The sequence below is a fragment of the Populus alba genome, chromosome 14 (assembly GCF_005239225.2).
Source record: "Populus alba chromosome 14, ASM523922v2, whole genome shotgun sequence".
NCBI lineage: Eukaryota > Viridiplantae > Streptophyta > Magnoliopsida > Malpighiales > Salicaceae > Populus > Populus alba.
This window is the reverse complement of record NC_133297.1, coordinates 154,405-170,292: the sequence shown is the minus strand read 5'-3', so window position 1 is coordinate 170,292 and position 15,888 is coordinate 154,405. Positions and strand designations below refer to the sequence as shown.

Sequence of the window (15,888 nt, the reverse complement as noted above, 5' to 3'; positions counted from 1 at the left end):
GTCAAATCAATCGAGTTTAATCATGTTTTAGGTTAATGGGTTAATGAGTTAACCTGTTAGACTAAACCGGGTTTAATTTGTTTTGGATTTGCTTGTTAACAAGATAACCCCAAGTGGAAGAAAAAAAAAACAGTGAGAGGACTGGTTAGATTCAATTATTGACGAAGTTGCTTTTAGGCTTTCTATGATCTTGTTTCACGCAGCATTATTCGAAGTTTTTAAAGGGGTAATGTTAAAGAATAAAGAATTACCTTGTGAAGAAGAAGAGGAAAGAGCAAAACCTTTGTGTTTTAAAGGAGGATCTTATGGTAGCAGCATGAATTACACAAGCTAAAAAGTGAAGATAAAAGAGACAAGAATCAGAATTAAGTGTCTACATGTACAAGTTGTTGGCCATGAAAAGCAACCTTCTGCTTGTGAGAAACACCTTAATCTACTGTTGCCTGCTTTTTTGGTCTGAAAATAAGTGATTGATGATATATTTATGACATTCTTTTTACGATTTTTATTTCTTGAATTTAGTGTATGACCTATTACATGATTTTGCTATCACAAGTTCATTTCTGCAAATCTTTGATCCTTGATTTGGGTGTTCCAAACTTTTGTTTTGATTAGAGTTTGTGAATGATTTTACACACACACACACACTAGAACATTGCTTGCAGGGTTGAAAGAATTGTTTTGATGGCTTTTTTTTTTTTTTGAAGAAATTTGATAGACAAGATAAATTTTAAGATAAAAGGATATTATATTTAATCGAAGAAATAAAAACTCATACTAAAAAAGATAAAAAAAAATAAATAAATTAGGTTTTGAGTATGAGTTTTTCTTGCCAAGTATATCTTGTGGGTAAGGTAATTAGAGTGATATAAAATAAATTTTTCATTGAAACAAGATTTTTTTTCTTTTTAAAACAAAAAAGAGGCTGAATCAATTTCAGGTCCTACTGTCCAATGGCAAACACTGCAGATATCCAACGCGGACCCAACAGATCACTCTACCCTTCCTTGAAATCAAAGACGCACGAATGCTTGCTTAAAGAAAAACAAGTAGCAAGTTACTGGATTCACTTCTACTAGCTCATATCATAAAAACTGCAACTCTTTTGCTGCAGAATTTCCTGTAACCTACCATTTTGTGTATGAGAAATCACTCAAGAGCTCTATCTTCAAGATTTCACAAACTAATGCCTCGGGCTGTATCACATACCAGCTAGTCCATAAATGTCACTTAAAATATGGCCTTGGACCTGTACTTAAGACATGCCCGAATGGCTCAATCCCTATGGTTTGATCTACTATTTCATCTACAATAGTTTCTGCAATTATGCCTATCCATATAATTTCTTAGCAGAAGATGAGCTCCCAACGCGAAAATAGAAAAGTAATAGAAAGCATCACATTCACATCATAAATGTTGAGATTATCTATCCATGTTGCATTAATTTTTGCTTCAAATTTCTCAAAGGTTATGCTCCAGAACTTCAAAGTAAGCAGGCAAAACATGAGAAGATTTGGTCTGCTTCCACCTGCAACAAGAACAGGAAACCATCTTGAGTTGTTGAAAAACTTCATAGGATATATAACTTACAAAATTATAACTTTTCCCTATAAAAATCTACCGGGTGGCAAAACTTCTAATGAAACCAAATTACATCTCTCATTGTTGATTGGATAATAATATGAGTGAGTTCTTGGCCTCAGATTACTACATGAATGACATGGTAAACTGAAAGACAATTGAAGTTAAATAATTCATAATGGAATTTGGAAAAACTGGCATCAATTGAGGTGATATAGGAACAATCTTAGAAGGATGAGATCAGATGTTATATAGATCATCATGCAGCATGCTAACACAAACTAAGAATCCGTTGTCAACTTTCTTTGCTCGAAAACAATTATGATTCACCTCTAGGGTGCTCAAGTGTCCGAAAAACACAATGGTTGAGATGTTTTGGAAAGAGGGAACAACACCCTTGCTCCTTCCCGCCCGGGCTTTGACTTGATAAGAAGTCAGGTAACTGAGTAGTCAAGTCAACTTGCGAGTCACTTGGGCAATCAAAATTCCTCAAACTTTAGCCAACAACTCCCCAATTTTGAATGCTAATTCATTCTGAAACAACAATTTCACATGAAAATTCAGAATCCCCTAACCATCGACTCTGTTCAACGAAATTCAGTAGAAACAAACCACAAAAGGTAACAAGATAACACCCACTAATTAAAGTCGGTCAAATCATGACAAAACACAGCAACCCGTCAATCCAAACACTTTGAAAGATGAGAAGAAATTTGAAGCTTTAGACATTAAAACAAAGTGCTTGTTACATTGCGTTCTATAAAGTTCGCCTCAAAGCATATCACGTTAATGACAATGAGCCTCCCATCCTTAGACATCTTATCTGATCCTAACAGACTGACAAAAATGGAATGCCTTTTCCTCCCTGACTATAACATGCATTGGATAATCTCTTTTGTTTCCTGGAGTATCGCACAAATTTCCGTTCACGGATCGAAATGAAGTTGGTGAGAATTGTGCATTACTGAGAAAAAGAGAAGGGATTTATCATTCCATAAATTTCCTTTCAATCTCACTGAGGGTTCTTGACTATTAGAAGGCATAATTGCAAGGCACATTTGCAAATGCTCATTACTCTTCAGAACACCAGAATAAGAAGCTCATATTAGATCCTATCTATTAGTCCCAAAATCAAATCACGCCAACTACAAGAAAGCTTCCAAATCTCCTTTCAGAATAAGTGATCATCACATGTTTGCTGACACCTAAAAGGAACCCAAGATTCGAAATGGATCTCATCAATCATCCCTAAAGTATCCAGAAACCCCATACGCACCAAAATTTCTCAGCTTCAAATTAAAATTCCCATCAATTTTCTTTGCTAATTCACTGACAAAGCATAATGTGAAGGATAAAGAAAACAAAAAAAACCAAGAAGTTCAAACAACTCAAAACCACATAGATCACATCTTTTTACCTTCCACATGGACTCCAACTCTGCCCGTATCCCACCAACCTTCCTCTTACAAGCAGGAACAACCTCAAACTGCTTAGCAGGCAACTCCTCAGAAATAGAGCCTACAAATAACTTAATCATACCACTATCAACCTTACTAACTTCAATCCCAGTAACAGACAACCAAACAAAAAGCTTCTTTGCCTAAATCCCTGACACATCATGCACTGAACCATAACTCAACTTCCCTTTGATCTCTTTACCATAGTACACAATCTCATCGAAGTGAGCATAACATGAGTTCTTAAGTTTGACTTCAAAGGTCCCATCAGATGGTGATAGCGTGTAGGATTCTACATTGTCTGGGAGTAAGCCACGTGGCAGGCCATACTGAGGGAGAAGTTCATGGATGTCTGTGGTGGTTAGGGGGAGAGAAAGATGGGTTCTTCATAAGAGGAGGAGAGAGAGAAGGTATAGTGCGAGGATGTTAAGGGAAGCCATTGTTGATGCAGAGAGAGAAGGGAAGGTGGTAATTTAAGAAGGTTGTGAAGGGTAGAATGGGAAGATAAATTTGTGTTCCATGGCTTCGAGGAATCATGCGTTGGATTTTGGATGATGACAAAGATTCATAGTTTTGAAACCAATCTAGTTATCAGATTATGGATTAGATAGGTTAATATAGATTATTCTAAGTTAAAAAATAAAATCATATGTATAAAATATCTAACTAATTATAATATAATTAAATTTAAATTCTAAACCAATAATATAATTAAATTTAAATTCTAAACCAATAATATAAATTTAATTTAATATCCAAAACATAAACAAATTAAAATTCTAAAATATTTAAAACAAAACAACCAACAACACAAATTTAAAATATTTAAAACAAGAGAATTGATACATTATCTAAAAAAATATAAATCCCAATCAATAACGGTAAATCAATAACAACTTTATGATTTTTTTAAATTATTTTCAAGTTTTTTTTTTTAAATTTTAGAAACACCTATGCAAATTTAATAATTTCTTTTAAATACTAACTTTAATATTAAAATAAAAATTAAAAAAAAAAATCTCTTTAATTACAAAACCTAATAGTTAAAAATAGTTATGAGTAGGAGACAATATTTAATACTAGCCACTGGAAGAAAGAGAGATAAGCCGTTTATATCAAAAGAAATAGCTAGACGGCTGGAAGTGAATTGCACCTGTAAATGCAAGAATAAAAGGAGAAATAACAAAGCCATGGGGAGAAAACAATGTTCATCTTCGTCGTTTGACCTCTATATATATATATATATAAAAACAATAAATCAGGTCTTCGACCGGGTTTACCAGGGTCGGTCGGGTTTTACCGGGCCAACTTCCAAGCAGGTTTTTACTTAGACCCGGACTGGTCCCATGCCTGGGTCAGCCGTGTCCCTGGTCGACCCATCAGGCCAGTCCGAGTTTTAAAACTATGCAAAAATGGACAATAATTTTGTACACATTTAAAAATAAGTCCCTCCATTTTTTATTAGCTAGCTAGTTAGTCCTTATATTTTTCAAAATGATAACTTGATCCTTTTACCAAAAAAAAAAAATAGAGAGAGTAAATTATTTAGTTCTTAAGAACATAGGGATTGTATAAGACTTATATATATATATAATCATCTTAATGAATGATAAATGTAGGGAGAAACTTTTTTACCATACAAGACAATCCTAAAAAAATATAAAATAAAAAAGCAAAAATAAATAAAGGGTATATAGCTTTTTTTCCGACCATAAACAATACTTTCTAGTGAATTTGCATGTAAATTGAGTCTTTAATTATATTATATATATATATATATATATATATATATATATATATATATATATCTTATGAATGTATTTTCTTATTGATTTGATGTATCAAAACAAATTTGATAAATTATATTGGATGTTAATTCTAAGATTTGAACCTAATAAATTAAGAAATTGAACATCGTTCTTTATCATATCAATTCTTGATCCAATACAGTAAATCAATTTTAAAAATATAAAGATTCTCTTATATAACAATTAGTTTTCATTTATAAAAATTACATAATTAATTCACAAAGGGATGAAACGAGACTCCGCTTACCATATAGGTTCAATGATGGATCACTCTTGTAAAGAAGAATCATATTCTTTATTTGAAAAGATTAGATATACTTGAATTGCTTATTTTTTTTTTTAAGTATTTTTTCAAGTATTTTTTTTTAATAATTTTGATATATTAATATTAAAAATAAAAAATACATATAAAATATTAATTTAATATATTTTTAATTGGAAAATACTCTACACGCAGAATGAGGATATTATTGGTTACCTTGTTATTATCAATAGTTTACCAAATTAATTAGCTTAAGAGACAGAGATGAGCTACCCGGAATATTTAGAACAGTTTCACAAGAAAAGACAGCTCCCAAAAGATTTCAATTTGCTTAGATTTTTTGGATAGATAGACATACAAAATACATAACTATTAAGTTATGCTTTTTTGCGTCGTATTAGTATAATTATAAAACTTAAACCTAGATTAGTTTGATATTTAGCACTCTTGCCCTGCCCGGAAACGCCATGTCCAGCGGATTTACTGTCGCCCCACACCAACAGAACCCATCTAAACCTGCAGACAACGGTCCCCTGCCTCTAGCAGTCCCTTCCTTGCCAAGTTCGTCCAAAACAGCAATAAATACTTTAGTAATTGTATTAGTTTTGCACCAGGACATAAAAATTGAGCTCAAACTATTCCATCCAATATTCATAAAATCACGTTCTAAAGTAGTTCCTTCTTATAACTTTCCAGACACAGAGTTGTGACACAAAATATTACATTTGCTACTTGTCCAAGCGCTGATATATATATATATATATGCATTACAACATTCCCCAGCTTATTGATGTTCATAAAGCTCAATAAGAAGAGGTATACACCACAACTAGTTTACATAATACTCTGCCAGACTCTTACGTTGTGAGTCTTGAGAAAAGACACTAAAACTAGAATGCTAATTACTTGGATATCAAGCTCCCTCAGCTACATTCCCATACAGCAAGAGCACTTGGTTGTATATCTATTCGGTGAGCAGCATTTGAACATCATTGTTCGGAGCTGGGAGCTGCAAATTGTTGAGAAAAGAAAGCAAAAAGCTTAGGATAAGTTCAAAGAAGGGAAACAGAAATCGCCAACAAATAATTCCTAATGTACCAAGAAGAAAGTATATGCATTAATGCCACATTTATACACCAATAGTGATAACATTGGAAGAAGTTAGCTTGCGAACCACAAAGGAAGCTTAACTTATCAACTACTAAAAGAGCGGAATTCAAACAACCATCAATTCTACCAGAAAATGAATCCCTCACTCTCGAATAAACCCTAATGGCACAACGTCATGATCTATTAACAGTAATGTTTTTGCATAATGTGACGTCCTCGATGATCACTAAACTCTCTAGTACATGATGATTGATATACTAAACAGACATAGAATTCGAAAACATAGTAATAAAAAGAGGTTGACTTTCAATCACAAAAGGTTCCATGGATGGACGGCTCAATATCAGTCTTTCGATCTTGCAGCATATTCTATGAATTCAATCCCAACCAAACCAAGACAAACTTCATAAGCATCAAATAGAGGACTACAAAACTACAACACAAATCTAATTAACATAATTAAGAACAGGACACAGACAACAAAAATGACAATAATCAACCTCAGATTCCAAAACAGGTTTTTTATCAAACAAATATTGATCTAATTGAGCAAGTTAGTACCTCAAGAAACTGCTTCCACAATCCACCACAAGACCCAGAGGAGACTCCAGCACGGCAAGAATGAACGGTCTTAAACTGGTCAACATCAAGCTTCTTATTAATCCACCCCACTTGAAAATAAATCGAGTCAGACGGTGGTAAATCCACCCTGATGTTATCAACACCAAGCCAAAGGAAGAACCTTTGAACCTGAATCCCCTTCAAATTCGAGATAGATCCATAGCTCAACTTCCCAGTTATTTTCTTCTCGTAGTAGACCAGGTAATCAAACTCAACATAACATTCCTTCTCTAAATAGACAGTAAAGCTACCATCATCAGCAAGACTGTAACTTTTTACTGTTTTAGGTAAGAGCCCACTAGGAAGACCAAATTTTGGCAAGATTTCAAAGACTGTAGGAGAAGGGTCTTGTGAGAGAGTGGGTTTTGTGAGAGAAAAGAAGAGAACTAGAGAGAAAAGAGCTAGACCCAGATGAGAATTTGCCATCAATTTGAGTTTTCCTTGATGGGGTTTCGATTTGAGAGAGCGAGAGATCCTTCGGAGAAAAATAAGTGTTGTGTTCCAAGTTTCAAAGGATTTTGGCAGTTGTGTCGTGTTTGGATCTCTTTTTTAAGGAGTTTTTTTCAAACCCCAGTGGGAGTCAAGATTTTGAATAAATTATTTAATCTATATTGATATATAAACTCTGACTTTATTATAGCAAAAATTAATTTGAGTAGAGTGTTTCATCTTTGTTTTGATTTCATGATAATAAATTTTTTATTTTATACATTAATTGAGATTAAATCTTTTTATGCGGTAATCGTATAAAAAAATATAAACTTTATTTTTATCAACAATTAGTTATGAAAACCAACTATAAAATTATGAGTAATCTTGAGAAACATGTCAGGTATTGTAGCTTTTTAAGAACGTAATTTAATGAATTCATAATAATATTTTTTTCCTGAAAATATTCATGATTATTGAATAATAAATATTTGTTTTTGGGTTTTGTTTTGATCTAGTTTTGGAAGATGATTTAGACCTCATTTGTTTATGAGGTCCCTTAAGAGAGATAAAATAAATAAATAAATGTATTTAAGTCTTTCTTCAAAGTAAATCTATATTGTAATTAATCATTAATCTTATCTACTATTTGCTGGTATTTTAAGTTACCATCATAGTAATTTCAAAAAATCAAAGTTATCTTGATTCACTTCTTTGAAATAAATTCATACTTTCGTCTCTCTTAAGAATCAAAAGTGGTGAGGGGGCACATGGAAATACATAAATTACTGATTTATTTTAGATTATTGATTAGTTTTAGAGTGTGTTGATAAACCGAGAAATAATTGATTTTATAATAATCTTGCAAGTATAATAATTCATGTTGATAGATGCTAAGATCCCTATAATAAGCTTAGCTCGTTTAAAAATTATTCCACTTAAAAATTGCAGTTTATTAGCAAAATAATTATTTTCAAAATAATGTACTAACATTAAAATTCAGAATTTTCAATAAAACGTCTTAATTTGAGATCTTGAAAGAGTCGAGTTATTAATATAATAATATTATTAAACTTATTCAAGTTTAACAAGCCAACTCAAAACAGTTTCGTTTTGATATTATTTTGAAAAGATAATTAAAATATTAAATTGAGTTTTAAATTTTAACTACAAAGGTTTGATTAAGTTAATTTTTATTTAATTTAATATGAAATTTGATGTAAGATCAAATTCTGAGCTAACATATTATCAGAATAAATTGTTAAGCCAAACTTGATTTAATAACACTATAATATTAAATTTTAAAAGAATCATCCCATATTATAGTTGAGATTAAATCCATTAAATGGAGAAACTACTAAAAACTTTCATAATCTTAATCGTAAAAAAAGGTAAAAAACACATAAAAAATCGACACAGATCTTGTAATCATCACACTCTTAGCACAAACAATGTCTGCCTCTGACCTAATTGGAGCAGTTTGGTATGAACTTTGAACCTTGAATTGCAAAATTTCCGTTAGTCAAGTTGAGATAGGTAGGAGGATGTGACTGCCCGACCCCATGGCCGAGATCGAAGGAATATCAAGAACAAGGAAACAAAACCATTAACGAAAGCTTATGCGTACACTCTACTTCACAAAGTCGCAGACATTTTCTTTTCTTTCCTGTCCTTTTCATTTGTTGAGCCCTTCGTGCTCCCTGGGGCTCTAGGCATCTTGCAAGTAAAAAAAAAAAAATTAATTAAAATTGAAGCCTAAAAATGGAGAAGAAATGCATTACTCAAAGGCATCACAATCATGTTTTATATAACAAGTAAAAAATTTATTTTGATCTTCCTCTACACAAGGTCAAAGTGATTTATGACTGAATTTTTTTTTTATGAAGGTTAGGACTATTCAATATTTAAATAAGTATTTTTTTTTTAAATAATAATATTTTATAGAAAAATGTTTTTCAAAATATATATATATATATATATATATATATATATATATAGTCGAGAATGAATATTGTGAATCTCTGTTTTAAAGGTTTTATGGTGTATTTACAACCTATAAATTTTGTTATTTTGTGAAGAAAATGATGAGTGTATAACTTTATCTTTGTAATATTTTGAGTTGTATTGTAAACTGTATTCCACTTATTTTATCCAGTTTAAAGATGGTGTTATGGCTGCCATAAAAGACTAACACATCTAATGATTTTGATGAAGTATAGACTTGTTTAATTAAAGCTTATTTATTAAAAAATAATTTATCTATGATTTTATATAAAAAATCTATAGAAATAAAAGTGCTAGAACGTAATTATTTTTTGGGTTTGACTAGTGCCAAACCCAACATGTTCAGGGCTTGACACGCTGCCGAACTCCGCATATCTTCACTGGAACATGCTTGTTTTCTAAAAAATTTATACTTGTAAATCTTTTTTAATTCAATGTTTTTTTTAATAAAGATATAATAAAAAAAAACATGGTTTATCAATATTTTAAAATCATTTTAATTAGTTTTTTTTATATATAAAAAAAAAAAAAAAACAAAAAGTCATCGTTCACCCAGTTTACCCAACTCAAAATAAATCGAGACACGAAAACTTATCGGTCATTTTTACGTAAATTGAAATTGGAGACGAAGTAGATACAAAGAGCGAGAGAAACAGAGCAAGCCTTTTCTTTTCTCGCACTCTGTTTTCCCACAATACCTTTTTTTCCCGCAACCTCCACACCAATAACAAATGACGAGTGCTACAAGCTAATACATGAGGCCATTTGAGGAGCAAATATATTATGGGTAAGAATCATACATGCTAGCTCAAGATTCCTAACAAAGAGCATGGAAACGGAGGCGTTTTACATCCTCTCATGTAGAGAAAGAACGAGTCCCTTGGAAAGGGTGAGTGAATGAAGGAAGGTATTTGTTTTTTTTATTAATATAAATATTTAAATTAGCTTGTACACACACCTCAATTATTATAAAATTAACCATGAAGGCAGTCCTTTTTATATCCTAGATGATGGCAATTGATAATGGAGAAATCAATGGTAGCGGGGGCTTTTCCAATCTCCACGCTGCTTTTCCCTGGGCAGACCGAGGAGATGGTCACAGCCCATTTCTCCAAAAGTTCTTTTGGTCCTGGTCCAAGCCCAGAACCGAGCTCCTGGCCAAGCCTTTTATCTGTGCCCTAGGCCTACTACTTTTTGAGAGCTTCTCATAGCCTCTACTGTGCAAGGGCATGCACATGTTTGTACTTTACACCAATCATCTGGGAATAATAATATAAAAAAAAACTCAGGATTAGATTGCGTAGCATGGCATGCCCTCTGACTAAGCTTAAGCATGTATAAGGCTATATTTATTTTTGTATTTTTAAAAGTATTTAAATTTTTTTTATTTTTTTAAATTAATATTTTTTTAGTATTTTTAAATTATTTTTAATATATTTTCATATAAAAAATAATTTTAAAAAAACCAACTACACGTGCTACCAAATATAATCTAAATAATTAAAAGTTCAATACCATCAGGGTTCCATAGCCCCACCCTGCTTTCAGATCCTGACTACCTAGCGATCTGCTTTAGTTGTTGTTTTGTGATGAGGGATAAAAATAGCATTTGATAATTGAATGCTGTGTTTTAACAAGATTGTATTTTTATTTGATAAAACAATGGACTCGGAAATAATTTATTTTTACTTTTAGTTAAGATCATGAAATTAATATCTGATTTATGTTAAAAATAAAACATATTTATTTTGTATTTTATGTGATTTGATTTTTATTTTTTAAAACGCAAACACTACTAATAATTATGAATCAAACTATTCTAAGCAGGTATATATTATTATATTATTCCAAAGTTTTATCTTTCTAGCATGAATCAATATTGTATGATACTAACAGGTAACCAATTGATTGTAATAGCTATAAATATGATGTGAAATTGATTGAGGAGGTCGACCACAAGATAATTAATATATATCTTATTCATTTAGAAGCTAATTTATCCACATTAATTTCAACAAAATATTATATCATCATGTATATGCATTATATAATAAAGCATAATATAGAGACGGGTCGCTGCATATATATTTAAATCCATGACATATGTAATGTGCTGCTAAATTTCTCTTAATTACTAGCAAAAGATTAATTACCCATAATCAAATAAATCAAACAAGTTTTTAGTGATAATTTTTAGAGAAAAAGCTGGAAAACCCTAATTGTAAAACATTTAGACTTAGAACTTAAAACTTAACTCGATCTAGCAAGAGGGTCTTATAATAACAAATATAGTAAAACGCATGGTGATTTCATTGTGGTCTTAGGATCAATTTATTATTTATTTACTTTGATATTTTTACATGATCTATTTGTTATTATTGATTTGTGTGGGGGTATTTTTATTTATATGTAGTATTTTTAAAAACAGTATAATAATAATAATAATAATAATAATAATAATAATTATGATGATATTAGTAGTTGTGGTGGTGATGATGATGATGATTTTTTTAAAATTAATTTTGTATGTTTTTTTTTATATTTTAATATATTGATGTTAAAAAATAATTTTTTAAAAATAAAATAAAATATTATTTTAATGTATTTCCAAATAAAAAATATTTTAAAAAAACAACCACTATCATACTTCTAAATACCTCTAAATTCCAAACCTTCAAATTTTATCATTAACATCCCTCTCTCTATATGTGCTCATTATTAGTTGTAACTAATAAATTTTTATATGATTTTTATGAACTGATTAATTTTATCATTAAAAGATAAATAATTTGTATGTGATTTAAAAACTTTAGGTGTACATTGCTTTAAAGTTGCTTTAAATTTATTAGAGTTTAGATTATTATATCGATAAGTTAACCCGTGAATTACCGAGTTAATCCTAATCAATCATGATGGATTTTCATTTATTTAATTTTTTTAGAGTTAACTAAATCTCATTCACTCATGGTTTAGCAAAGTTAAACAAATTATTATGAATAAATCTGTCAAATCCATCCAAATTTAGTCATATTAATATTCAAAACGGTTAAAGATAAAAGCTAGTAATTAGACTTGCATCATCGAGCTGCTGGATCTGAAAAGCTGTTTCATAACCACGGTATGCATGGATAGACTGTTTCAAATAACCTTTTCACTAAGACCAAAAAATCGATGCAATCATCACTCAGCACCTACAGTTAGCATGGACTTCTCTCGATCTGGAAGCATCACACAATATGTCTGCAAAACTTTGGATGATCCTTACCTCAGGGAGCTGTTTTTTGTGCAGTACTATGAACACCTAGTAGATAAAGATACTGATTGAATGCAAGAATTGATGGGTCAAATTCAATTTCTTGAAGAAATGGAAATGACTCAAACGAGGAGTTGAAACTTGACTGAAAATCTGATCATCAAAACATGAACATTTAATCCATGTAGGACCCCTTCAACAACTATTACTGTTGGGGATATAAACTGGAGAATTAAGCAATTAATTTCTTCCAAAAATAAAGGAACGTCAGAGAAGATCACAGGAGAGAGGTTCATAGTAATAGAAAACAGCCGATGAATTAAGATACATATTCGATGAACATGTTTAGGGATAAAGATTTATCATAGGCATGCATGGAGAACCTTTCAGAAACCAAGAGATGTAAAAGCCAGTAGCAATGATCCACACACGATCTCTGCTACAAGCCATCTATTTGCTGGCCTCTCATCACTACTCTTCACTGCAGCTGAACTTGGGTTACTACCATTCGAGCTCCCTTTTAAAGAAAACAAATAAGGAATCAAGAGGGCTAAACAGTAACATCAAATATTGCAGAAATTAATGAAGCAGATAAATCATAGTTACTGAGCTGTAAATATGGATGTGGAGGTCAAGGACTCGAGTTTTCTACCACTACCAGCCGGGGTCTCGATACTTCCAGATTGTGTGATGTTGGCAAATCCCTCGAAGAACTTCGCGTCTGTTGAGTTAGCAGGCAAGTGCAGAAGATCTGAAAGAAAAAAGTTAACCCAAAAGGCTATCAAATTCATCAACCGAAAGGGTTTGCATCAATGGACGACAACTTCCTTGTGTTCTAGTGGACTTACCGATGCATTCTGTTACATTAACAGGTGAATGACACAAGCTAGGAAGTTTACCAACAAGAGTAACATTAAACTTGATACCAAGATTGGGATTATCACGATCTTTAATTAGGACACAGAGGCATTTCTTACTCTTATCCAACACCTGTTTAAGCCCACTGCAACAATCTAGGGTAGGAGCTTTAGAGTCACCACTGACATATGGAAGACATGTCGACAAACCCACTAGTTGGTCTGCACATTCTGCTCTGTCTTGCTGAAAGTCTGATTTTGCAGAACCAGCTAGCATCAACAGCACCAAAATATATGAAATTGCTGAGGCAGTCACGCCATTTTTTGAGCCCATCTCTGGCTGAGATAGAGAAGAGGGAGTATATGGACTTCAAAGAAAAGAAAGGACACCTCAAAAGATAAAATTCTCATGTTCCACCTCTCTCAATATAAGGGGCGTGAAAAGAAATTGGTACTGGTGTGGGGACATGAAATAATAATGACTACCTATTTCAACTGCTACGTGGCGGCTTGATTTTTTCATTTTAAAAAATAAATATGTAATTTAAAATTATTAAAATAGAAAAAATAAAAAAATTATGTATACATTTAATAAAATAAACTGAGAATTATTTATATTAATAAATAAATCATTAATAAATAAAAAAAAAAATAAGAGTCAGATATAGATTAAGATATGTACTCGTAACTTCGTCTTTGACACAGTTGTATTTAATGATTTTATTAAAAAAATTAAATTTTTTATTTAATAATAAAAATAATAATTAAATAAAATTTTAAAAATATTATATGAAAATAAACATCTTGAACATGCAACCTTTTTAACATCCAAACAAATATTAAGTGTAAATAAAAAAACTTATGAATAAATCTAATTAAATAAATCAAGAATAACTCATGTTGATAAATAATAAAAAATCATTAACAATAATTAAATATATATCTTAAAAAGTTGAAAGACAAATACAAATTAGCATGTTTATTAAAATTAATTTTTTATTTAATAAAATGATAGTGGAAATAAACACATAAAATTCGATAGAATAAAATCAAATGGAAAAAAATATCTTGAAATGTTGCACTTATTAGAAATACTATAAAAAAAATAAATAATTTTTATTTCTAAAAATAAAGTTTCAATTATATATAACATAAAAACAATTATAGATGAATTCAAATAACCTCTTCAAAAATTAAATAAATACAAAAAAAAAACATTATTTAAAAAAAGACTAGCTACAAAGAATTAAAAAAAAAATAAGAGAGAATGGATGTTAATTGAAATATAATTTAAAAAATTATTAAAAAAACACATAAAAAAAACATGATTTTTCTAGACTTTGGTTAATAGGATACTAGATCAACTTGCTAGACCAATCTAGATTTTAAAACAATACATTTTAATTGGAACATGTTCACTCCATTTCTCTAAATTAAAACATTATTTAGTTCCCATATTTTTAGCAAAATAATTAGGTAGTCATCCTGCTTTAAAAACTTTTAATATTAATATATTGATGTAAAGAATAAAAGAATAAAATCTTAAAAAAAATAATTATTTCAATATATTTTTAAATAAAAAAACTTTTAAAAAACATATTATATCATATAATACCAAACACGCATTCAACCTCAAACAATACTAATCACTCACTCAATTGATTTGGGTTGAGAGATACGATATTAACGTAACACTAACCTCTCCTTCCTATATGAACAAAAACCTTCAAAGTCTTCTTTTCATGATTAATTGCCATTACTATAAACATAAATAAGTATAGATTATGGCTATGATTAGTTAAAATCTAGTTGTTATGATCATATGGTTCATATTGCTTTAGGTCTCCCGAATTTGAATGATTGCAATATAAGGAGTGATATCACCAAACACGTTTACACAAATGTATGAAATAATTGCATGCTGTGTTCATTTTAAGGTAAGAAGTATTTAAAGCTATGTGTTAGCGAGTTCCCCTCTCTATAGACCTAAATGTTGCCTGAAAGATCAAGCCATCCATATCTTATCCCCATTGCTATATAATTAAATTATGATTTGATTTTTATAATTTAAATATCAGTCGTCTTGGTCACAAAAATTTTCCCTGAAGTATATAATTGCAAAATCAAAGACAACCTTGAAGGCAACAACTAAACTAGGATAGAAGTTATAGTTTCTTACTTGAGTTTTGAGTTCTGATTTATTACAACTATACTAGAATTATCTTTTTTTAGTTATTTTTCAGCAATTAAATCTTTTATTAAACTCTGGTAAGAAGCTATAAATAAATAATCAAGATGTCATAAAATTTCAGCAAGCAATAAAAAATTAATCAAACAGAAACTTTTCTAACACACACACACTAAAATTGCTCAGTGTTTCACTATGCATCCACAATGAAACGTTGAGCATTTTTTTTATTATTTTTTATGCCTTTAAGGTTTTTTTTTCTTTTTTCTTTGTTTTTTTTTCCTTTTAATGATTTTTTTTAATTTAGTTTATTAATGT

The 15,888-nt window shown here is 30.4% G+C and overlaps 2 protein-coding genes and 1 long non-coding RNA gene across 3 annotated transcripts; all 3 read right to left on the bottom strand.

The window, feature by feature from the left end:
- Positions 1–1,174: 1,174 nt before the first annotated feature.
- On the bottom strand, positions 1,175–3,610 carry LOC118059304 (uncharacterized). Its single transcript, XR_004689292.2, has 3 exons — positions 2,999–3,610; positions 1,912–2,115; positions 1,175–1,528 (listed from the first exon to the last, which is right to left on the bottom strand). It is a non-coding gene; the product is annotated as an uncharacterized lncRNA (long non-coding RNA).
- Positions 3,611–5,732: 2,122 nt separating this feature from the next.
- LOC118059303 (uncharacterized) lies at positions 5,733–7,413 on the bottom strand. The gene is made up of 2 exons (XM_035072141.2): positions 6,780–7,413; positions 5,733–6,117 (listed from the first exon to the last, which is right to left on the bottom strand). The coding sequence occupies exons 1-2, from the start codon at positions 7,263–7,265 to the stop codon at positions 6,073–6,075; spliced, it is 531 nt and encodes a 176-aa protein (XP_034928032.1). The 5' UTR covers positions 7,266–7,413; the 3' UTR covers positions 5,733–6,072.
- A 5,328-nt stretch (positions 7,414–12,741) lies between these two features.
- On the bottom strand, positions 12,742–13,792 carry LOC118059302 (non-specific lipid transfer protein GPI-anchored 6). Its single transcript, XM_035072140.2, has 3 exons — positions 13,374–13,792; positions 13,178–13,276; positions 12,742–13,042 (listed from the first exon to the last, which is right to left on the bottom strand). Exons 1-3 carry the CDS (start codon positions 13,714–13,716, stop codon positions 12,912–12,914), a joined length of 573 nt encoding a protein of 190 aa, XP_034928031.1. The 5' UTR covers positions 13,717–13,792; the 3' UTR covers positions 12,742–12,911.
- Positions 13,793–15,888: the final 2,096 nt, after the last annotated feature.

What these genes read in the sequence shown, in the direction of transcription:
- LOC118059303 (XM_035072141.2), bottom strand. Translation starts at nt 7,265, where the DNA reads ATGGCAAATTCTCATCTGGGTCTAGCTCTTTTCTCTCTAGTTCTCTTC. An exon ending in TGTGGAAGCAGTTTCTTGAG is followed by an intron (nt 6,118 to 6,779) that starts GTACTAACTTGC and finishes AACAATTTGCAG; the next exon opens with CTCCCAGCTCCGAACAATGA.
- LOC118059302 (XM_035072140.2), bottom strand. Translation starts at nt 13,716, where the DNA reads ATGGGCTCAAAAAATGGCGTGACTGCCTCAGCAATTTCATATATTTTG. An exon ending in TAATGTAACAGAATGCATCG is followed by an intron (nt 13,277 to 13,373) that starts GTAAGTCCACTA and finishes TTTTTCTTTCAG; the next exon opens with ATCTTCTGCACTTGCCTGCT. An exon ending in CGAGACCCCGGCTGGTAGTG is followed by an intron (nt 13,043 to 13,177) that starts GTAGAAAACTCG and finishes TTTCTTTAAAAG; the next exon opens with GGAGCTCGAATGGTAGTAAC.